Genomic DNA, 25,001 nt, shown 5'->3' with positions numbered 1-25,001 from the left:
GGTAGCACCAAACATATCTCTTATCTAGTCTAGTCTAAAATTCTTCTTTACCTCGTGGCGAATCTTTGAACTTACCATTTTGGGTATTGAAATAAAAGGAGAATGGTTTTTGAAACATCCTAGTACAGTGATTGTAGCGCTTCTTGGGGGAGGCAGAATGAACTAATGTTGATTAGTTAATAATTTTCTTTGTTTCTTTTAATTACTCTTTTACTTTGTGTTTTTTAAAAAAGGAATTATGGCAATTAGATGGTATTAATTGTTCTTTAATGATACCGGAAGTGAGCAGAAATAATTTGTTTTCTTTGGAGAATAATGCAAAAAAGAATCTTCCTTGTCGAGTGTGCAATAGTACATCCAGGCTATATAAGTAAGTTGGGTGGGAGGGCGGGGCGAATATTTTTAATAGTTACTTCGTCACAATGTATGAAAAAGATGTTAGACTAGACAGACGCATACACTGTGTGTGATACCTTCAAGATAGAGATGTAGCACTAGACTAGGTTTGTTTGGAGAGCGATCTACCCTCCTGCATTACTGAAATTACTGACGCTTCAAAGTTTGTATTTTAAGTATAAACTGATAGAAAATTTAAAGAAAAGGGAAGTAAACATTCATTTAACACTTAAATAAAACTTGTGTTTGCCGTGCTGATATTTTCTTTAGTAATTCCATGTTTTAAGTCAATATTTAAAAATTAGAATTATAGCAAGAGGAAAAACACAATGAAAAGAAGTTTTGAAGGAGAATGCTTACAATTTTTCTCTAAGCTACTGATGTAATAAAAAAAAACTTGGTCTCAGTATGTAACTAGACGTTCTAAAGAAATATTTAAGGGTGTAAACAAAAACAAAAATGAATGTAAGATATAAATCTATTTATAAGAAATACGTCAGATACATTTAAAAAAACACAAAAAAAACTTTTAGTAAAGTCTCTGTGGTGGACCCATAGTTGACTTGACATGAAGTGATCTGACATTCTGCCAGTGTTTCTTCAAGAGAGACACCAGAAAGTTGACGGCCAGATGTACGTTTTGAACGAGTTCATCTGAAGTCATGCCTACATGTCCTACAGCTACTGATAGGCAAAGTACCTGTACAATAAATGAAAAACAAACAAAAATTAAAACGAATAAAATGAATCTTAATTGGAGAAGAATAACTAGTTTATTTGTTTTCAGACAATTTTTAGAAGTCCTAATCAAAAGACTGATTCATAACCCAATGCTCTGAATATTGAATATCATCATTTAAAAAATAACATATTTACAAATAAGTGGATGTTTAGAGGAATTAGGTGATAAAAAATGACATTTATCACTATACTTTCTGGCCCATAACAAGAGGACGTAAAAAGTTTATTTACTTTAAGACAAAACAGATAAATTACAAAGAACTCAATGAATAATATACTCGTAAATCATAACCGATAAAGACCTTCTTTTCTCCTGCAAACAAGTACAATTATAAGCAATAATTAAGATCAACAATGGAAAAATCGCTCTAAATACGTAAACTGATCGACGAAGTTTATTATTTTAAACATGGTCACAAATAAACTAAGTAAAAGCTACTGATTTTAAAATAGTTACTTTCCTAATTGGTAGGAAAACCTTTATAAGAACAAAAAACAAGAGACCTACCTTTTTCATTTGAAATTTGATGGTTGCTTTAACTTCATCAATTTTTTGCATCATAGACTCTTGATGTGAAAGTAGACCAGGAAACTTGCCAGCCTTGTTCAGGCCTGGACCAAGCAATCTGGGAATCTGTTTAATTAGTGCTTCGCTAGCAAGAAATGCATCATATTTTTTTGCCAATTTCTTAACAAGTTTCTTGTTCTTGTTCAACTTCTTCAAAGCTTCCACGTCCATATACGGCACCGTGTTCGCTTTGGCCTCGTCGCAATGCTGTTGATCTCCTAGTATACATACTTGCATTTTTGGCCGAGGAATGTGCTTCAATCTGTAATTTAATAATAAGAAATATATAATTATATCAAAAACAAACATATTTATTGTTATTATTTGAACCTCCATTAAATGAGGAAATTTTTTCTGAAGCCAGATTCGTACACTTGCGATACTTCGAGAAACAAAAAACTCTTCGAAATACAAGATTATATACTAAAATCGATGATAGTGAATCCGCCTATGAAGTTAAGTTTTTGTGAAAGAACATTAAATCTCTCAAAGATGAATTTAAAACAATATAAAAAAACCTACCAGAGCAGAAAAATCTGAAGTGACCAGACGTCCCGCTTTTGGAGTACTACTGTCTCAATTTTTAACAACTTTTCCGAAATTTTAAAAAGGTTCCCCTTTAAAGAAAAATATGTTTTGTAGATTTATCGTTTTAAATTTCGAATAATGATGTTAATTTTCTGTTCTTTTACAATATAAGTTTTGAACTTTTTTTCTTTAATTTATATACGTATTCTAAGATTACCAAAAGCATGATCAATTTAGGTCCTCCCCTCCGAAAATCACACTGATCACTTTTCAAAACATTGTCATCATTCACTTTTTATACACATTAATTCTATTTTTTTTTTTTTTTTTATCTTTTATTTGAAATTTACGCCTGCACTCGTACAGTACAATAAGTAAATATGCTGTGCGTACAATAAAAATGGCGTGGCAATCATGAATGATGATCATCCAGTGATGACCATCATTAGTCTACCAGTTGGTCACGGGGCCAACGGCGCCTCAGCCGTCTTCGGGGGTTGGAGGGAAGTGTGGTTGAGAATAGGTTTGCAGCTAAAGGATTAGGGTTCTAATTTAAACTCAATATAAATGTATTGATTCCAGTGACATGATGTGAAATGTGAGTCAGTATTCTAAAAAAATTCTATATTTTGCAGTTTTAAATAAAAGAATATTAAGTAATCTTCTAGAGCAACTGCTCTATTACATGTTTGTGTAAAGGTGCTAAGGTAAAAATAGGACAAAAATTATTTTTACATTAACATTTTTTAATCACAAATGTAATATTTTAGATTCTAGTTTAAAAATTTACTAATCAAACCGTGTCAATCCTGAAATATGAGTTCTTTTAGTTCACCAATGCTAAGGATGTCTTTTGAAATAAATAAAGAAAAACTAAAATACAGAGCTCAATTGGAGCTTCAAAGATGTTATAAAGCCCCAGTAATACACGAAAAAGGAAACCCTCCGTTTACCAAATAGATATATCATAAAATCTTACCTTAATACTCACCAAATGAATTGCTCATTGTCAAGAGACTAAAACCTTGTAGAATAATGGGTCAATATAAACCCTCCCCAATTATTTTAAGACCCTGGGTAAAGGTCCGTCAAGATTAGGCCAGACTGTGGTAATTTATGTAGCAAAGCGGACAAGATTATTTTACATGTCTCCCAATTGTCCAATCTCACGCATGGAACAAGGCTGTCGTCGTTTTTCAGTTTAATCGTGTAGAAATATTATATATATTTGTATATTAAATTTTTATTTTTTAATTACGCACTGGAATGATTCAAAAAAACTTTCAAATTTAATGAACGCGATAAATGCAAGTAATAAGATATAAAGGCTTTCCTTTAATCATTTTGATAAAGTTAACACTCAAAAATAGATTTTATAATAATTATTATTAATTATACCATTATTATATCTACTAAAACATGACCGTATTCTGACTTAATTTAAAAAAAAAACGTTCATTTTGATAATCTTGAAAAGTTAATGACCACGTGTTGGGAATTATCAAGAAATTCTAAGTGAATACGAATTCAAAACTAGTAAAGAAAAATTTTGTATAGGTAAAAATAAATATCTTGAAACTTAAAGCTTGATAGATTGGAAATGTTTAACATCGTAAAGGAAGCACCGAGGTAAGGTGGGATTTGGGAGAAGTACAAACTTGCTTTTTTCCTACAAAATTACCATAAAAAGAAATCTTGACTCCCTTAAGCCTAAACCACAAGGACACTTACTTCAATAATTTCGTCCACAAAGTAGAAGAAAGGTAAATCAGTAAAGAATAAAAAAAAAAAAAAAGGAATAGTAATTATTGAAATATGGATTCCTTGAGTTTTGGGCAAGGTAACATAAAACCTACTTCACAGTTCCTGAGAAACGTTTGTCCTTTTGTGGATCATAATTCTTCAAACCAATTTGAATTTCTACAGTTTCCACAAAATGCCTCTTTTTCTTCTGTGAATTGGTGAGCACGCTGTTCACACACTCGTACAGTGTTTCACGGGAAACCTTAGATCTAAAAATAATTAGAGAAAGAGTGAAAATTACTTATATGAAATTTTATTGGTAAAGAAAGGGATTTTAAATAAAAGAAATACATACGTCATTTTTTTTTTTCCAAGCCTAACCGAGAAGTTCCTGCAGCTACCACGTGCTTAGTGTCATCTACAACTAGGCATAAAGCTGAAATGGTAATGGCCGACTTCTGTGGTGTAGGCACAATGATACCAATGCTTTATGCATCTTCAATCGTCAAGTTAATCATAAATATATAATATAAAAGATTTATTAAATCATTTTTGTGATCGAATAATTTTACAAAAATTAATTTTGAGAAATTATTTTAAAAATAAGCAATTACGTTTAAATTTGAACGGTGGGGGGCAGAATTTTGGCTAGCGAAATCTATGGCATATCAGGTATTAATTTTCTAATAGAAGAAAATCAACCGTTCCCCCGTAGAATCTCAAACAGCTCTTGCAATAACTCTTCTAACCTAAGAAAGAAATTAGCTTAAATGGGTAGCGCTCAGCTATCTAGCTTTCGATTCCTGCAGCTGGCTGCTATTATTTCTACTATTAGGAGTTTCTTACAAAAAAAAAAAAAAGCAATGACATGCTTCAAGTTTTGTTTTCGATAAGAATTACGTGATCCAGAATAGCCTCGCTGCCGTTAAAGCACTGTGCTCCTATTTCATAGATTATTTTTAGGATCACCTTGATAATAAGTCTCAATCACTCGGAAAAGCTAAGTAATCTGGGTAACTATAATGGGAAGAATCAGATTCCTAGAGTAGACCCTAAAGAACTGTTAAGTTTCATCCTATAGGAAAGATATGCTTTACTGTTAATTGGTTAAGTATCAAGATTGGCAAAACCTTAGAAGATAACGACTGAATCTAGCAATAATTTCTCTTAATTTTGGATCAATGATTCAGTCATTAAAAACGATATTCTACACTAATTAATTAATGTAAGACTGAATATAAATCCATTTATACTTTTATTTAATTTTTTTGTTCCAATCTGTCTTTATAGACATTTTCACAAGTTATTTTGCTGTAGGCTAACAGTTTTGAGGCCGTTTTTTGAATAACCAATATATTTAAATGATTCCTCCAATGGTTGTCCATTTAATGCAAGAATTAAATATTACAATACATATTACAAATAACAAGTACTACATTGTAATGTAAAATTTTTTATTTTATGTGAAAACAGAAACTGTGTATTAATTCCTTCTTTGAAAATTATAAATTTATTATTATAAAACTGTGTGACAGCTTGATTCGTTCTTTATATGACCAGAAATTATTAAGATAGAAGAAGAGATAAAAATATTACTTAAGGATTTTTTGGTCAACCTGTAAATAAACTTTATATGGCATATTTTTATTTGTGTAACATTTGAATTTTATATTTAATTAACAAGGATCGTCTAAATTAAAGTATTTAATCTTCCACTCCAGAAACAATATTGGTAATATTTCCACTCTTTTATCCAGGAGGCCAACGCATCTGTCTGCCTCCAAGAACATGGATGTGTAGATGATAGACCGACTGTGCTCCATCTTTACCAGTGTTCACTACCAGTCTGTAGCCATTATCGAGTCCACGTTTTTTTGCAACAATTTTGGCGGTCATCAACAAATGACCCAGCAACTATATAAAAAAATTATGAGAAATATGACAAAATATTAGTTGATATAAATGATATACATAGATTATTTCATAAAAACCCGATTTCTCTTATAGAATATTTAAAATAATGAAGTAAAGATCGGCAAAACTTAAATATACTACAAAAATAACCAAATATATGAATATAAATTGCCATCTGCCAAATTTTTGTTGTAGGTATTGGGTAGATAAAGTTGTCCTAGTGCAGAATAATGAGGCTTAAGTTTTACAACTATATTTCACTAATAGCATTTAAATTACATAAAATTGATGTAAGTGTTACTGTGGTGAATAAGGGAAGGGTAGTGACATCAGTCACTTACTCTTCAGATATAAATCACCAACAAAAACGTTCTTATCCTAACTAACCGATTTCCTCGAAGCGAGTAGTACTATATTGGCTACTGTGAGAATAATAGCGCTATTATGTATGTAAAACTTCATGAAAAGGAATAAAATAAACGAATATACAGAGTAAGGAGTTACATTTACATACCAGGATAAGCACTAGCAAGTACCAGCGTTCATTTTCCTTTAAAAATCCTCAATAAAAATCTGCTTTGATATGGAAGAAGAGATCGCTATGGAAAAGAAAGTGGTAAGTTGCCCTGCGTTAAGTACCTCTTAATAGACTGATACTCTTCTTCTTCTTTCATGGCGCTACAACCCAGTGATGTGGGACTTGGCCTCCTCAATATGCTTCCGCCAGTCATCCCTATCTTTAGCAACCGCGCCATCCAGTTACGAACTCGAAGGATGCTCATAGCATCTTGAGCCACACCGTCCTGCCATCGTTAATCTGGGCCTTTCAATTCTTCGTTTCCTGTCTGGTGTCTCGCGTAGAAGTTTGGAGGGAATTTCGTCAGCATCCATTCTCGCTATATGGCCGGTAGACTGATACTCAAGAGGGTCTATTAAAACTTGATACGTACTTGTAATGGCTAATGAAAACGATTCTCACATTTAGTTTACAATCTTACCATGTGGTTTTTTTAAATGCCTCCTAAGACAGCAATTTCCAGCAATACTGAGGCACATATCATAACCAATTAGAGTGGGTAATGATACTAGCTTTTGCTTTCATGGGCTATCCGATTGTGTCAGGCCCGTTCGAGCGATATAATCTTACATGCAGATAAATTGCAGCCTCCACACAAAGGATCGTTTAGTATTTATGAGTTAAATAAACTTATTCGCACTAGGTCCTATAGGCTACTTGGTCTTGACAGGTTTTTGGCGAACAAGGAGTGGAAACTTTTAATGATGTTATAATATTATTTTTTATAGTAAAAGAGAAAAAAAATTGTCAAGTTGGGTGTTATTTAACGTGTTACGCTTTTTCGTGCTTTTTTTACGATCAACCCTTACACAATAGTCTACCAGACAGTTTAAATGTGTAAAGAAAATTATGCCTCACAAAAAGATATCTCAAAATTTGACCGCGGCCACTATAAGTAAATGTGGAAATTTTCCACCAAGAGGTCTGATTCTTCCAAAGAAGTTTTCTCAGAAAATGAATAATAGGTATTAAAATACAAGCAAGTTACATCAAAATCTCTGAAAAAGTATTTTCATTAACGTACTATCAAAGTATACTTCACCAACAATATTAATGACATCAAACTGTGGAGAAAAGTTCCTGGAATAACTTAAGGGCTAAATCCTTTTTTGACATGTAAGTCAAAAGAGGTGGAAATATATTGGTCAGATTTTTTTTATGCTAATCTTCACTCCTAATATTCATGTACGTGATTTACCTTTCAACACTTATTTTTCTCTGGAGTACCTCAGTAGTACATGGACGGGTGACAACGAACAAAATCTTGGAATTCTATCAAAACTCAGAAGTACATGAACTTCCAAACCGATGTTGCCGTAAATACAAAAATTCAAAAAGTCTCCAAATACATTTTTTTCCCCCCTCTTGTCACTAGATTAAAACAAATCCAATTTGCCGGTCAAGTACTAAGTGTGCCTGTTCAAGTACTCAAGTTTAAGGGTAATAATTATTGCCCCATGCTTTTAAGTCATTCACCAAAATAGTAAAAATGCGATAACATTTTTACTAAGCATTCACATGTATTTTAATGAAGTTAAAGTAAAGTCTATTCTTTTAATATGATAACGTCTTTTTACTAACCTCAGTATCTTCTTCCTCGGCTTCAAACAGTGAAGGTATAGGTTTCCGTGGGATAACAAGAAAATGAATTGGAGCTTGTGGATTTCCATCTTCGAAGGCAATGCACTATAGAAAAAATAAGAATACTAAATTTCAATGCAAGGATTGGACATCTTTTGTTGTACTTCGATTTTTTTTTTTTTTAACCTTCTTCGTTGAGAAATTATTCTCAACATTAGTAGAAATACCTTTTCGTCTTCATGTAAAATTACTGCCGAGATTTCCTTTCTTAAAATTTTCCCAAAGACTGTGTCTTTTTTAGGAGAAGCAGCCCTAGCTTTTGCTACTTCATCCGCCATTTTTGAATACTTGAAACTAAGTGATAGATTTCTAATGCCAAACCATATAACTTTCGTTGAAAACATATGGCCTAAGTTTTTTTACTAATATAAAAATTCACAATAGTCACTTAAGTTATAAACTAAGCTTTAAAAAAATCCTACTCTAGTCTTAAGTTAGTTATTGCCAACGTAGCAAATTATCAGGGTAAATACCCAAAAGAACTTTTATTTTATTTGGGATCATCAGCGAACGAAATTTAAAAAATTAACTATAAAAAAATTCGCCCCTATGAAGTTCATGAAACAATATATTATGTACATTAATTTTCCTTTTTTTTTTTTACAATCATCATACATAAGATACTTTTTAACATCTAGTTATTCATTCTGCACAAAGTTGTTTACTTCTAATGTAAAAACAGTCGTTACCCTATTTTAAATAGATTTAAAATCTTACCTACCAACGAAATTCAAGAGAACTATACTTCGCTGATAATTTGTTACTACATATTCTTTAATGCTTATAACTAACCTAAAATAAAAATAACTAATTTCTTTTAATGTTGGTTGCATAATTCGACATTTTCACTAATTTAAATCTTTTTGAAAGTCAATAGTTTTACAAATATGTCAGGCAATGAAAAAAAAAAAAAAAAAAGGCTAAAAGATACATTACAAGCTTAGGTCATCGCCGAAATTATTTTTCAATAAACAAATTATTATATGCACAAACTATTTTCGTCAGGAAATAATATTTTTATCAGAGGGTGTAAGCTATTAGAGAAAATGACAGTATTCTGGAAGGGGCTTAATCCACGAATTTCTGGTTGGCCGAAGATGGCTACACGTTAAAAAAGATCAATTTTTTTTTTATTACTTTCTGCTTTTACAAAGGTGAACAGATGTCTTATTCTCATTTAAAAAAAAACTTAAGATGCGAAAATCTTCAATAATTTTGACAATATTTCACTCTTTGAGTTTGTCGAATTGATTGATTATTTATACATATGTTTAGTTAACATGTCCTTTTTTTTTTTGCAAAGACGCGTGCGACGCTACTTGAGAGCAATGCAATTGATGGCACTATTTAAATTATTCAAGCAGCGGTCACATGTTTAAAATAGCTAGAAAAAGTTTTTGTTAAAATTAGAATTATTAGGGCAACTAGGTTTTACAAGTTCGATAAAAAAGAGGGTTCGGTTATTATTCGGAGAGCAAAACCCAGTCCATATCTAGTCCAAATTTATTACCTAGTAATGATGATTGAATCTCGCCCCGCTAATTTGCATTCAAAATTCGGACAGAGACCTGGTCGATGTCCACCCCATTCTCAGTAAAATAAATTATCCCAATAGAATATGATTAACTTTAGAAATACCCAAACTCATGGGAGGTGACTTTAGCTCTCCTGTTGTGTCCTAGTTCTTCGCCTCTGGATCCGTGGTAGCAAGTTGCTAGAAATATGTAGTAAGAAAGAGATACCTAGTAAATGAGGCTTTAGAAGTTCAGCAATTTTTTGCATTTTAATAAATTCTTAACTATGTAAAACGAAATTATTGTACTTTAGTGAACAATAAAATAAAAAATCTTAGGACCCGTAATTTATTTACAATTTCAATTTTCGTTACAATTTTTTTCTGAAGGATTTTAAGTTCGACATACCATTTCTCTTTTGCAAATTCATCAACTGATATAATAATAATAATAATTATTGCTCACATTCGTGAGTAATATTGAATACGAAAAACAAAAAGGTGCATAACGTATTTTCGAGAACATCAAAAATTTGTCTAAAATGTATAATTGGAACTTTTGCTACTGTAGGCGAGACCTGAACTATTAACTGTGATCGCTTCCAATTGAGTTTTAAAACAAATTTAACACAATACCACAGATGATTGATTAAATAATAAAAAGTAATACCTTAACTCTTATTTTTTCCTACATATTGTAGATTGTATAGGGGAAAAGTCTCTAGTCTATTTTTTTATTTAATAATAATACACAAATAACACTTATTATATTTTTTCGTGGTCGTCTCTTTTTTTTCCACAAATCACTATTTTTATTTTTCTCATTTACATCTGTCTCGTTACGCACTCAGAACTCGACTCATTCTATATAATACGAAATATGTTTAAAACCATCTACATATTTTAATCAGATGTAAATTTATCATTTATTATTCTGAATATTATTAAGTGACTCTTGAGGCTGGGACCCTTACAGATAATATGTCCTCAATTATTGATAGGATTTTATTTTCAAGTGAACAAGGTTTGCCAATGTTTCGAAAATCTTACTATCTGACATTACCTGAGGAGGTATCTTTAGGAATAATATAAAATACCTATTTCAAAATATTCAATTAACTTATTTAAATTTAAGCATTTATTTTTTTTTAATATCAGAATTGCGTATTGTACCAGTTATTTCGAAATTACTGGAATCACTAGTTGCCAACCAGTTGTCTTCATACTTTGAAACCTTAGGCCTATTTCATAGGAATCAATATGGCTATAGGGCGAACAGTTCGACTCAGCACGCCATATGCGCCTTAGTTGAAGAAATATTTCAAGCCTTTGAAAATAAAGAAATATGTGAGGTTACGTTTTGTGATTTGAGTAAAGCTTTTGATATGGTATCACATGAAATATTGTTAAATAAACTGCAGATCTACGGTATAGAAGGAGGACAGTTGGAATTTTTTAAGCAATATCTGGTGGGTAGAATGCAATATGTGTCACATTTAGGAGAAACATCGGAATTAAAGACCGTACAGTGTGGAGTTCCTCAAGGCTCTGTTTTGGGGCCGCTTCTGTTTTTGATTTATTACAATGATGTTGGTGAGTGCTCCTCAGGAAACTTTTTGTTTTATGCGGATGACACCACACTCATTACAAAAGATAAAATCTATGATAATGTTCAAAAAAGTACTTCTAATGGTCTGATGTTTCTGGAAAACTGGTTAATACTAAATAAGTTATCTTTGAATAAAGGGAAAACCACAACAAAGGTTTTTAATCTAATTCAAGAACAAAATGACCCACCTGTCAAGTTTTTAGGCATTACTATGGATTCAAATCTTTCCTGGAAAGGTCACATTCAGATGCTGAGTGGTAAGCTGGCACGACTGATTTACTTATTTAAAAAGCTAAGAGATGTGGTGTCTCTGGATGTTCTGAAAACAGCATATTTCGGCTTGTTCCAGTCCAAGCTGAGTTATGCACTGCTACTATGGGGAGCAGCCTCAGATGCAAAAATCATTTTTAAAATGTAGAAAAAGGCCTTACGGATGATGTTTCATAGTAGAAAAATGGACAGCTGCAAACCACTATTTAAGGAGAATAGAAAATTAACATTACCGTCGTTATTTATTTATGCCAATATAATGCATATAAAGAACAACGAGAAAAATGTTTTAAGAAGTGATGAACATTCCTACAATTTAAGAAGCAAAAATGACTTACATTTGCCTAGACGGAGATTGTGTAGGTCTGACAAGGCGCCAGGCATGATGGCAGCCAGGATGTTCAACAAAATTCCACAATCAATAAGAAATACAGAGAAAAAGGAATTTCAGAAAATTATTAAAGACTTCTTATTGAATAATATGTTTTATAAAATAGAGGACTTCTTGTCAAGTAGATGGACTGTTACTCACTTCAAAGTTGAGTGAACTAAAGTAAATTGTACAAAGACATTGTTTGACGGATCATTTCAAAGTTCATTATAACTAGTTTATTGTGATTATTATGACGAGTCTATTGTATGTAAAACATATGTACAGGCAAAATAAAATATATTCTATTCTTCTATACTTTGAATGAGAAAGAAATTTAATTTGAAAATCTTAGCATTACTTTTGTGCATTTAATGGTTCCATAAAGATGATTAGCAAGGTACTCTAGAGCTTCGGTTCCACACCTTATTGCGGTTAGAAATTACTTACAACTGAACTCTGTTGCATTACTTACTGGTTTGCAGTAAAGATTCATTAATTAAAAAAATGTGAATTGATTGATAAAACAATATTTGTGGATCATCAACAAAAATATTGGCCTCAAGAGTAAAATAAACGTTTTGGGTTTTAAAAGTAATTGATTTTTCTACCCAACTGGCGATGCGGACAATGCAAATTGATCCATCAACTATCTAGGAACTTTATTCTAAATGAAACGGTCTCAGGTTTTTTTTTGTTCTGAAACAGATACCAAAATACCTTCCAAAATTTAACCAAACATTACAAGAAAATTGTTGTCATCTCCATGTGTAGCTGAATACAGCTTTAGAGTCATAAATTATTGTTATGAACTTTGCTCATTTTTCTTATCACTTTCTATTATTACTTAATTTTTCTTCCTCAGAGTGCTCAAGACATGGAAGTAAGCTCAGGACTTCCTTATTTGATCTCCAAACGGAAAACAACAAAAAAAATAATTAAAACTATTTATATCACAAAAAAATATTTTCTTTTAATATAATGAATATAAAAGTATAAAAAAATATAACAAGTCAAAAGTAGTTTTAAAGCATAATAAGTAAAATAGAAAATTCATCTCTGAGTTTCTTTTATTTTTAAGAATTAAAAATGCCAAAACAATATATATATTATATATGAATATAAAGAAATTTGTGAATTAATTAAAATAAAGAAACTTATAATATTGAATGTTATTTACAGTAAAGATATTTACACTGGATTTTTTAGTTTTGTTTCTTAATTTAATTTATATAAATTTTCTATAAATAAAAAGTATTGTCAATATTTTCTTTATTTCTGGACTTCTATAGAAATACATAGATATTTCTTTAATAAATATATTGCAACGTAACATTGCACCATGTGTAAAATTTGGTCCCCGTAAAAGAATTTAGAAAATAAATATTGCTATAACAGTTTTTTTTAAAATATAATTTAAATTAGTTCTATCATTATTATTGTAAAATATATACTCTTCATGGAAAAATAATAAAAATAATTTAAATTTACTAAAAAAAAAATCAGTAATTTTGGTAAAATTTTGCGACAACTGCGAGGTGTGTTACAAATTATTTTGTAATAATTTATGTTGTTAAAAAAAAAAAAAAAAAGTAATTAATTAGAATCGATATTATAAAATTATTAGTATACTTTGATAAATTCTATCACCGGTGTCATGTTATAAAAAAGTTATTAATTTAAATAATTTAAAAATGTTAAAAATTAATTTTTTATATTTACATTAAAAGAAAAATTGCGTAAAAATTGATAAAAATTACATACCTAAATGAAGAGAAAAAAAATGAAGTAATACAAACTAATAATTAATCTTAAAAGTGAAAAAAAAAATATATATATATATATATATTAGCAATGTGACTATATCATTTAAAAACTTTTGCATTATGCCTTTTCAATGATTTTAACCGTCCAAGGACATGATTGATTTCTTCTATTCTGTTCAATTTCAAATTTTCATCCATCTTTATGGTAATGAAAGATTTCAAATTTTTGTACAGAAATTTGATTTCTACTTACATAAAGTTTCTGTCAAGTTCATTGACAATGTTTACCACAAGCTATATTGGATGGGGAGTACGATGGCAACTTCATAAGCACAATTCAAAGTTCTCTACACTAATCTATTGAATAATGATGAATAAAAACATTTGAAGAAGAATTAAATCACTGATGATGTCCAATATTGTGAAATCAACCTAGTATTTAACGTCTGTTTTTTTTTTTTTTTATTTTTAAGCAAAATATTTATCCAATCGTATAAATGATTTCCGAAATTTATTTTGTTAATTAATAATGAACATTTAATAAAGATACACTTTAAGTAGTATTTGCTCTGATTCAATCTGAACAAACCCATATTTTGATTCTGGATAGCCTGGACAGCCGTACTTAATCGCCACGACAATAAATTACCCAGTTTTTACCCTGAACCCCATTTACCCCACATTACATTGTTCTGAACAATAAAAAGTTCTAATTTTTAATATTCAAGTGAAAAATTAGGGCTAACAAGAAATTTTTAATAACCTAGGTCAAATTCATATCATTGTAGAGATTAGAAAAGGAAAATTTAGGTGTAAGAAATGTTGATTTTCCTAAAAAAATATTGTGGGGGGAAAATGCTCCAATGAATTCTAGAAATTGAAGGAAACATGCAGCTGAAAGCAGAACCTAGCCTTTCTGAATGAGCATCAAAGGTCAGTCTTCAAATATACTTAAGCTGGTGCCAGGAGCTGAAAAAGAATCTTTTTGAGAATGATGAGAAACATGCTTAGAATAAGAAAAACTGTGGGAATCACTAAAAGAGTTTTATTTTTAATAAAATTGGAGATAACGAGCAGGAGCAGTTTTTATAAGGTTAGGCTTCCACTTCATTCTTTCTCAGAAACTAAATGATCAGCTAAGGTAATTGGAAAATGAGACAATAGTCTTTCTTAAGAAACATTAATAAATGTGGTAAGGTAATAGAATACAAATTTTCTTTTAAATACTAACCATCAGTTATATTTGTCTTCAATCACGCTAAAAAAAAAAAACAAAATTATGGATATAAGTGATTTTAAATGTGGGCATTGCAGTTATTTGATTAAAAACCTTCTGACTGTGGTCCTCAGTTGGTTTTCCAGAAGAGTTGAGGACGTTAACGAGAGACACGAGGCGCTCAGAGAAAGTACTCCAAAGATTCTGTCAAAAAAAAACTAATGCTAGTCCAATGTCAAGATAGTAAAATAGAAAAACGCATTTCACGCTCAACATATTGATGGAAATGGTACAGCTGAAATGATCAAGGAGCATGGGAGAGAGCTTGCAGCAATGCCTATCTTCAAATTTGCCTCTAAGCTAATCTTGAAAAAGGACTTTCAAAATTATCTTGAAAGATTACAACAGAAGCTGCAAATCACGCTATACTAATTTTTCAAACAAAGAATTCTTAAGCTTCACGATATGCTTTCCAGAATTACAGGTATTCTTTCAGGATTTCGAGATAGAATATACCCTCCCTTAAAAAGTCGCAACATATTCGAGATTAAAAACAGCTATTCAGGCTTTAAAAGATCCCTCACCAATTACTGCTGAAAATAGCTAAATTGATTAATTCAAGTAACCAATCAAAATAAAAGGTATTGTTCTCGCTAATCAGATTTAAAAAAAAAAAATCTAAGAAGAAATTTATTGCACCCTAAAAATTTAAAGAAAAATATAAATTGAATTTTATTTGTTTTGAGATAAATAAAAGTCTCGCAAGTTTAATGTGGTGTATGTTTATGCCACAATTAGTTTTAGAAATAATGATTTCATTACACGAAATACTTGACCATAATTTTAAGTACATACTTCTTTTTTAAAAAAAAGTTTTTTATACTGTTATTTTTACTGAATAAGGCATAAGTTTCAATTTTTTTTTTAAAGCATTCTTAAATTTAGAGAAATATGTAGATTAATGGCCGGCTGTATTAGACATTTTTCAGATTTTCTTTGTACTATAAATTCCTTTGAAATAAAAAAAAAGTGATGTATCTTTCAATTTTTTTGTTTGAAATAAATAAGACGCTTAAATCTAAAAATATATTCATTTCATGCTTCTTTTGTAGCAAGCCTAACGCTTCTCTCATAGATAGCTCTAAGCGTACTGATAGAAATCGTAGACAAATGATTTAGATTGATCAGAGCACCAACTACTGTCATCACTTTACTCAGATCTGTGTCCTCTTCTAATGATGTTAACGGATAGAGTGTCAACATTTGTGCGATAACATCTTGTTGATAGTTCATACTTGGCAGGCGAGGTAGATTATTCTTTTGTAAGAAACACCAGCGACCTCCATGTTCCTCAACCCTGTATTGTGGAGAAAAAACAGTAAATATTATTAATAATTTAAATATAGAACTGTAAGATTCAGAAATGGTTAATATTGTACAACTAGCCGACTCAATTTGGCCTTTAATATTATGGTAATCGATTTTCGAACGTTTCATGACACTTTAAGAGGTAACTATTTTTAAAAAGTACTATACAAATTTGCCAAATTCACATATATAATTATAATTAATAAAAAACACTATTTTTCATATTAAATACAGAATTGTTTTTCATTTGAGACCAATTACGTACATCTAAGACGCTTCATTAATCAATTACAACTGCAAGGAAGCCATAACCTACTAAGTACTCACACCTTACTTTCAGACTCCAATTTTGGTGATATCTAAAGTCAATATCAAATTTATCAAAATAAAGAAATAATAACTTAGAAATTTTTACTTTAAATCTTGGAGTCTATATAAATCTAGAGAGTAGTTACGAATCAGAACAAAGAAAGCCTTTTCCTGTTGTACAAATACATGAATTTTTCCCTAAAATTAAGAGAATTTCTATTATTATTTTCTATTTCTTAACCTTATATTTTTGTTTATTTTATTTATATTTTAGTAGTGTATTCATTATTAGTAGTTGTGCGTTTTTTTTTGTTATTAAAAATATAATTTAAAAAATAAATAAATAAATAAATATGGTTATTGCAAAATGTATTACTTTTATTTTATTTTTTTGGTTTGTTTTTTATATTAAGTATTTTATTTCTTAAAGAACGATTTTTAGTTATACTTTATATGTTTAAGTTAAAAGTGTACTTTTATTTTATGTTTTTGTTTGTAAACACAATTCCATTGTAACGACTTAATGTCTAATACAATAAATAAATAAATGTTAAAAAAAATATATAAATCTATATAGCAAGTGATTTTTTCAGGTCGTTATTATGGTAAAAGTTATTAAAATAGAAATTGGGGAAAACTGAGTTGTAAAAAACCTGAAACTAGGTTTTACAATAAAACTTGGTATTTTCACAAATCTCTATGACTCAAACGTTTCCCTTCATTTCTTTGCTGCGGCGGAGTTCATGGCTTCCTGCAAGCAGGGTCTAGTTTGGGTCACTTAATACCTAAGTTTGGGTTAATGTTGGAGTAGAGTTTTGTCTCTCTTGGTCGGTCCTTGTTATACGAAGTAGGGTGATCCCTTTTAGGTGACCTAGTGGCATGTCTGGTGGCTTTTTTTTTTTTTTTTTTACCAGAGGAAGCAGCTTTGTTTATCTATGGTCCTCGGAGACCGTTCGGAGAAGACTAGCAAGTGGCGAACAAATCTCTATTCCAGTAAAATTTGCCTGTTCAAGCAAATAGCTTTTCAGGTCGTTATTATGGTAAAAGTTATTATGGTCGGTAACTGGCCGCGGAAAAACTGGATCTATCGAGAAGTGAAGTTTCTCTAAAAGAACATACAAGAAGGTTTATAGCTGTAGTTTGATGTATTGCACGTATTCCATCTCGGAATTTAATCTAATCTAGCAGTTTACAAGACTGAAAACTGGTTGTGGATGGCTTGGAAAAGAGCATCAAAATCCCTCCATTAACATCACAGAATTACACCAATAAATACCACGATACTATCTGCATTCAGAAAATAAGAATAATTTACCTGAGGAACGTATCATCTAAGCAGAACATATCTCCTTTTACAAGATGAGCACTGCATTCATTTAGCACGATAGCTAAAGGATCTTCATCTTTTAAATATCTGGCCGAAACAAAATTCACCTAAAAACATAAAATGTAAGAGGTGATTGCATCCAGACATCAAAATCAATGATGTATGCTATCTTAAATGAATGATCTATTCAAAGATTTGTCAATAAAATAAAAAATAAAAAGACTATTATATCCTACAAAATTTCATCAATAAATTAAACTAACCGGTTTTCTGTTATCCCCAATAATAAGCACTACTTGATAATCATGTTTGCGTAATGTATAAATTAAATATGCTTTACAATTTTTTCTTGCATTTCTTTTATTAAGTTGCCAAGGAAGTAATTCGACCAAACACTCACTAAATACATCTAAAGTTTTGTAAAAAACCCTCTTAACTATTTGTTCACGAGATTCGTATCTGAAAAAAAACAAAAATAAACTATTTACAACATTAGCGTGGTTACATTATCTGAGATGGCTGTATCAGTAGCGAATTCTAACCTTTACAAGTAATATGAGTTCTCTCTCTCGCTATAATTTGTGAACTTCATAAAATACAGAATAAAAAAAACATGCTGGGAGATATTAAAAAATATAGTAAGGCACAGAACTGCATAACAACGCTGTTTTGATTCGTTTTAGAACGCAAATTATTTTTCTTCTTTTGGATTTTCATCCATTATCAGAGGTTGATCCATTAGTTTAATACATAGAACTTTACTTCTATGATTCTGTAAACAAACTTGTTTACAGTAAGAAGAGTGAAAAAAACCTGTATGCTATAGATTAAAATCAGGTTACGGGTAAATTGTGCGAACTCTATGACACTGTGCAAGAACATTCTGTAAATTATCATTTAGCGGAGAAATCAAGTGATTTTTTGTTTTTTAAATTTGGGACAGTAATATATGAGAAACAATGTTTGAAAACAAACTGTAAATTCCCAATTTAGATTCCTTAAGAAACCAAATTTACCAAAATTACAAACAGAAAACTTATCTTCACATGTAACAATACTACAGTGTAATAAGTAACCTTTGCGTTTTTTTTTATTTCATTTAGTGCTCGAATTTTAAAGGATTAGTATATTTCGAGTTAGTTTCCGTTCGGATGTTTTTGATAACAACCCTTTTCGGCACTATTGTATAGTCTATGAAGCACTAAGTATCCCCTGTTTAGTAAATAGAATAAGAGTTCTTCAGCAGAATGATATTACAAGACCTAAGACCTTATTAGACTGATTCAAATAATTAGTAAAGTTTAAAATTCTTCACTCTGTTCACATTACAACCAAGACCTCTACCCTTCGAAGAACCCTTTCATTTGTCCCACGACCTTTGAACATTCGCCATGGTAAAGAAGGTTAATGAGCAATAATTAAGTTTGTTGCCTCCAAAGAACCTTGTTAGTACCAAAGAGATATTGACAATGGAATTATTGGTACATAGGTGGAATTAAGTCTTTAGTTACAATAAATTAATTACATCTCTCTGAATTTTTTTCTGGAAATAGCTCCACAGCAGCTACAGAACCCGAGACAGGTCAATTTGAATTTTTAGGAAATCTCAAAACTACATACAGAAAATTCGAAACACAATCTCCACGAGAGGAAATAGGAATCAATAATTAAAAAAATATATATCACCTGAAAGCAATATCCTTCCATTGCAGATCCAATCGTAATTTCATCAACATAATCATCTGCATTTTAAATGTTGACAGATGTGATGAAGGCGCCAGTTTGATATGTTTCAACAAGGCAATGCACAAATCATAGCAGTTAATACCGCTATAGTATGTAAGTTGTTCTTCGTCTGTTTTCTTTCGAAGAGGTGGAGATTTAGATAGCGTTGCTAGAGATTCAGATTTCTGAGACGGCTTAGGTACTTCTTCGTTAAGTGAAGTTGACGTGAATGCAAATGATGATGTAGTTGTGAAATCAGGCGTTATAGGAGGATCTGGCGTCCGTAATGGAAGCTTCTTTCTTATGATACTCACTTTTCGGCCACTTGCGCAAAGGTTTGGACTTAGCTTCTCAGATTTTTTTGAAAATGAAGGAGGTGGGGTACAGATTCCAGGTAATTTATATGCCTAAAACAAAAATTAAAAAAAAAAAAGTTATACATAAATAATAGGAGAAGCGTTTAATATAGAAATTTCTTGAAACAATCACCTCAGAATCGTTATATAAAATTTGTGGAGGTGTAGTATCCAATACGTGGTTAATATTTATAAATGATTCATTATTTGAACAATTGATTGAATCAGTGATATCGTGAAGAACATGAAAACGAGGACGTTTTCTACTTGAATCAGTTAGGCTACTACTGGTTGTGTTTAATCCACGAGATTTAGGTGTGCTTGTGTATCTGAAATTAAAAATTAATTTTAAAAATTACAACACTTTAGATGAGAGGTTTCCAACATTACACATAATTATTATTAATGTAATTAAAAAAACAAAGAAATTTAATTACTATAGTTTGTTAATTAACATCAAATGCATCAGATACCATTTGAAAAGATATTTCACAAATTTGCAACAACCGAAACGATTCTTTACACACCAAGCAAACATAAATAGCAGCTTTTTCCGGGAAGCAGACCAGAGCAACCGTTTTTAGCAAAAAGGCCACTTTCAAATTTTCTGGAAAATTGACTGGCGAATCAAAAAATTACTCCTTAACTCGTTTTTTGTTTTTAACAAATTGTTTTCTCTTTCTGTCTATATATATAAAAAAAAAAGGCAAAAAATACCACTTCATATTTCGCTTAGGTACTATCATTGGACATAGAGAAATTTTTCAAATGTTTAAAAACCAGTTTTTCATTAAAGTTTAAAAAAAACACTGGAGAGGTTTTCGATAAACTCAACAAATGAAAATCAATCTCGTAAAATGGTTTCCAGTAAAACGATTTTTTGACTAAATCGTAAAAAGCACGCTAACTATACTTTCTGTAAAGTTAAAAATCATTAGTAGCTAACTTATTACTAATATACTTTTTCTATCCATACAACCATAAATTAGTTTTTATTTAATATTTAACAAACAACTTTCAGAAACTCTGATAATTGATCATAGCATGCCTGCATGAAAAGAAGAACGTACTTGACATCTTGGAAAACTTCCTGATTTTCCTGGGCGGGATCTTCTAGACAAAGCGACACTGGATCACTTAAATCCATTTCTAAAATGGCATTCACGTCAATACATTCATCTGCGTACAGATCACTGGTGGGGCATAGGTCAAGAGATGAAGCAGCGCTACGGTCAATTGGTAAAAGTGATGTATCTGTAAGATAAAAATCAAAATAATAAATAATTTAAACAGTTGGAAAAAAAAAACGTAGAAATATAAGTATAAATTGTAAATATCTACAGATAGAACAAAATAGCAAATTATTAAAAACTATGCCTTATTGCACAATAAGTATTAATTCATTGTAAAAACTATTCAGGCACTACCACCGTCACTAGCTTCCAAGTTAGAGATAGAAAGCAGCTATGTTTTATAAAGATTAAAGGCAGGAAGAAAGAGAGCGAACAAAAAAGATTAATCATTAATATACAGAAAACAATATGACGGAAATTTAAAAATTAGCTGTTAAAACATCTTTATAAATTTTATGAGCCAAAATCTGAAACCAATTACAATTAAGAAAACAGCATGCTATAATGGATAAAATGTATGGATATTGCCCAGTATACTACATCCAACAATTAGAAATATTTGTACAACCTCCGCCAAAGTGGTTATCATATTCTATTACCAATAGAAAAAGTTGGTCACAAGAATTCATGTTTAAGATTTCTTTTCTTTATAAATGTGAATTCTACTTCTCTTACTACTCGTAAGTTTCAAGATTTTAAGTTTACAAAGGAAATATCTGTTTAGAGATTTAAGAACAGAACTAAAAGAAGATTCTAACTTGTAACTTCAGTGAAATGAACGTTTCTACTGACAACATAATTGGAAAATTAGAAAAAAGACTAGACGATTGATGACATAGTATTTGTAGATACCACTCTGATTGAGATGCCATAGAGAACATTACCCAATTCTTGTTTCAATCTTGATTTAAACATTTCGCCAATTAGTTTAAAATAAAATCTGATAATCAGATTATGATTAGTAATAAAGGTAATGGAATTAATTTTAGAATCAACACCTTCCTGTGATTACTAAGTTAAGAATTTAATTATCATTACCTGAAATGCTTTCCATTCCCCATTCTGTTGGACTGATTAAAGGTTCTTCAGTTAAGAATTCATTCTTATCAGGTCCAGCACACATAAATGGATCGTAACCGGAACTCATAGTGCTTCCTTCTTCTTCTAAGTGTTCCGAACGAGTAAACAAAATTTGTTTCCTTTTATGTTTTCTGTTCATCCCATCCTTAAAAAAGTAAAAAAAAAAAATAAGTTTTTCATTGACAAAACATTAATTTAATTAAGCATGACCTTACAATAATTTAGAACGTCATTAATCGTACTATAAGAAATCATAAGTTAAATATAAAATTAAATTTTTTTGTCACTACAATCATCAATGGCTACGCAAAAGTAGTATCTTGTCAAAATGATCACTAACCTCTGTTTAATTGCAGTAAAATCAAATAAATGTATAGCGTAAACAAACTGTCAATACTGGTTTATTGCCGGATTGTGCTGTATCACTAGCTTAGTGGAAATTATAAGAAAAAAAAATCACAAGAGCCCTTACTTTGACAAACACACCCATAAACGCACCAAACCAAAATAAAGCTTATAAAGTAAGGGAGGTGGGAGTGTTTTTAGGCGCCATGTCAAGGCTTTTGTGATTACAGCGAATTTTTTAGGTTAACCTTAACAACATACGCAAAACTAAGATAAATTAATTTAATTTATAGTTTTTCTTATACTGTTATAAAAAGCTATCAATTTCATTTCATTATTGCATTTAATTAAAAGAATGTAACAGAATGAGAAACCTTTTGAAAATAATATTAAACACCTAAAAATAACCTTGATCAATTAATTAAAATCCAAATTAACTTTTCCTAATTATATAATAACAATGACAAATCCAATTTTAATACATTGTGGACACTTACTAATAAAAACTGTGCTACACGGCCGATTGGTTATTTAACTGTTAGAAATAAGACTCAAAAAGAAACGTAGAAACAATCTTTATTCCAAATAGAAATAATAAATATTTAAATTATAATGTGTTATAAATTATGCTAAAATACAAAGACTTTGCTACAAAAAGTCACTAGTTAAAATAAGATAATGTAAGCAAATTGTTTGAACGAAACATTGGGCGGGCATGTTTTTTTCAATAGAAATAACTTTTTACTGCGTAAATAACAAAAGATATCTTCATTTGCAACTTGTACATAATTTTTTTAAAAAACTACAACTTTTCAAACAAATTTTACTGCTGTTTTTATTTTTTAAAATAAATAAAAAACTATCAAAGGCCCTCTTAAGGATATGCGAATTTAAAATTCAAATAAGCGGGTTATATGATCTGAGAAAATACTCATTTACATAAAACAAATTAAAATGTATTTCAATTGTTTTTAATAAATATTTTACTTTAAATCAATTAATGAATTATTTATTTTGTCATAATAGTTCCAAATGTTTACAATTTATTTAAAAAAAAACAATTGCATGTTTATATTTTAGTAGCAGTGAAGAATGGCGCATTTAAGAAACAGGCCACCGCAGCATCCTTCGCCCCCTTACAACGCATTTGGTGCACGTGGAGTGAACTTATTCTGCTTCTTTTAATTAAGTAAGTACACTTTTTTTGATTAAATCGTTATGCGGAATTATGTTATCGTTACTTTTAGGTATTTAGTATACAATAAAATCATATTTTTTAGGTGCACAAAGCTAGAGGCACAGTGAAGCCTGGAGCGTTGGGTACCTTAGGTACGATGAATTCTGTTACATGCTATAGATGTAACCGGTCCGGGCATTTTGCTCGTGAGTGCCCTCAAGGTGGTGATCGTGGAAGCGGTGGAGGAGGAGGCGGCGGATATCGTGGCCGTGAAAAATGCTACAAGTGCAACCGTTTTGGCCATTTCGCCAGAGAATGCAAAGAGGACCAGGACAGGTGTTACAGATGTAACAACGTTGGTCATATCGCTAAAGATTGCCAGCAAAGTGCTGATGAGCCTTCATGCTATAACTGCAACAAGACTGGCCACATAGCTCGTGAGTGCCCTGAACAAAGGGAGAACTCTCGAGGAGGCTACAGCAGTGGCCCGTGTTATACCTGCAATAAACCAGGACACATGGCACGAGATTGTCCAGAGGGGGTAAGATCTTGTTATACTTGTGGAAAAGCAGGCCACATTAGTCGTGATTGTGACAAAAACGACTGAGGTCTATAAAAAAAAAATTTAAAAACTTGGAATGTATTTTGTTTTGTAAGGGGCAGTTTTTTTTTTACATAAGTGAAGTATATAACATTTATTTTAATAGTTTTCTTTTTCAATTACGCTTTTATAACTGTACTCAAGAGGCTCTGCAACTGCTGGAACGATTTATTTGAAGTACTTTTTTGGAAGCGAATTTGTTGTATTGATTATTTAAAGTAACATATTACATGTCACGTATTACATACAAACTTAATAATAATAAAGTGAAGGATGATTTTTATATTGTGTCATTCATTTTGTATTTACCATTACTTCCTAGAAGTAGAATCCATGAAAAATTGTAAATATAAAAACTGTAATTGTATATATACTTTCTCTTATATACATTTACATTAGCTGTACTCTCAAGACTTGAATGTAATGACTTATGTTAATACATATATTTTATTAATAATACTGCATTTTATTGGAAGTTGGAAGAGTTGGAGGTACCTCAGATCCAACAAAGTATTTTAATAATTTAATTTTTTTATTTTGGAATTAATGATTGGGGATGAGATTTTAAATAGCCCTCTAAAAGAAAAATGGATTGAAATTCATTCAAAAAAAATTTAAACATTCAAGAACAGATATCAAGAATGAAATTTCTTTTGACCTGGAGGTTAAGTTTAACGAAGGAAATTCAAATGAATTTTATATAAATTACTGACTTCAGAAACTTGAGC

The 25,001-nt window shown here is 30.6% G+C and overlaps 4 protein-coding genes across 4 annotated transcripts; 1 reads left to right on the top strand and 3 right to left on the bottom strand.

Annotated features, from left to right (window-relative positions):
• Window positions 1–856: 856 nt before the first annotated feature.
• On the bottom strand, window positions 857–4,470 carry RpL10Ab (ribosomal protein L10Ab). The gene is made up of 4 exons (XM_074116242.1): window positions 4,332–4,470; window positions 4,090–4,245; window positions 1,646–1,967; window positions 857–1,096 (listed from the first exon to the last, which is right to left on the bottom strand). The coding sequence occupies exons 1-4, from the start codon at window positions 4,334–4,336 to the stop codon at window positions 926–928; spliced, it is 654 nt and encodes a 217-aa protein (XP_073972343.1). The 5' UTR covers window positions 4,337–4,470; the 3' UTR covers window positions 857–925.
• Window positions 4,471–5,477: 1,007 nt separating this feature from the next.
• On the bottom strand, window positions 5,478–8,573 carry HINT1 (histidine triad nucleotide binding protein 1). Its single transcript, XM_074116249.1, has 3 exons — window positions 8,276–8,573; window positions 8,049–8,153; window positions 5,478–5,890 (listed from the first exon to the last, which is right to left on the bottom strand). Exons 1-3 carry the CDS (start codon window positions 8,450–8,452, stop codon window positions 5,726–5,728), a joined length of 447 nt encoding a protein of 148 aa, XP_073972350.1. The 5' UTR covers window positions 8,453–8,573; the 3' UTR covers window positions 5,478–5,725.
• Window positions 8,574–12,922: 4,349 nt separating this feature from the next.
• On the bottom strand, window positions 12,923–22,696 carry LOC141448116 (uncharacterized). Its single transcript, XM_074116221.1, has 8 exons — window positions 22,491–22,696; window positions 22,109–22,295; window positions 21,008–21,191; window positions 20,071–20,266; window positions 19,543–19,988; window positions 18,120–18,315; window positions 17,845–17,963; window positions 12,923–16,209 (listed from the first exon to the last, which is right to left on the bottom strand). The coding sequence occupies exons 2-8, from the start codon at window positions 22,287–22,289 to the stop codon at window positions 15,948–15,950; spliced, it is 1,584 nt and encodes a 527-aa protein (XP_073972322.1). The 5' UTR covers window positions 22,290–22,295; window positions 22,491–22,696; the 3' UTR covers window positions 12,923–15,947.
• Window positions 22,697–23,556: 860 nt separating this feature from the next.
• Window positions 23,557–24,556, top strand: LOC141448133 (uncharacterized). The gene is made up of 2 exons (XM_074116248.1): window positions 23,557–23,684; window positions 23,776–24,556. Exon 2 carries the CDS (start codon window positions 23,830–23,832, stop codon window positions 24,277–24,279), a length of 450 nt encoding a protein of 149 aa, XP_073972349.1. The 5' UTR covers window positions 23,557–23,684; window positions 23,776–23,829; the 3' UTR covers window positions 24,280–24,556.
• Window positions 24,557–25,001: the final 445 nt, after the last annotated feature.

Source organism: Rhodnius prolixus, unplaced genomic scaffold (genome assembly GCF_049639745.1).
Source record: "Rhodnius prolixus isolate KJV_2025 unplaced genomic scaffold, Rpr scaffold_13, whole genome shotgun sequence".
Lineage (NCBI taxonomy): Eukaryota > Metazoa > Arthropoda > Insecta > Hemiptera > Reduviidae > Rhodnius > Rhodnius prolixus.
This window is presented reverse-complemented; position numbering and strand designations above follow the sequence as displayed.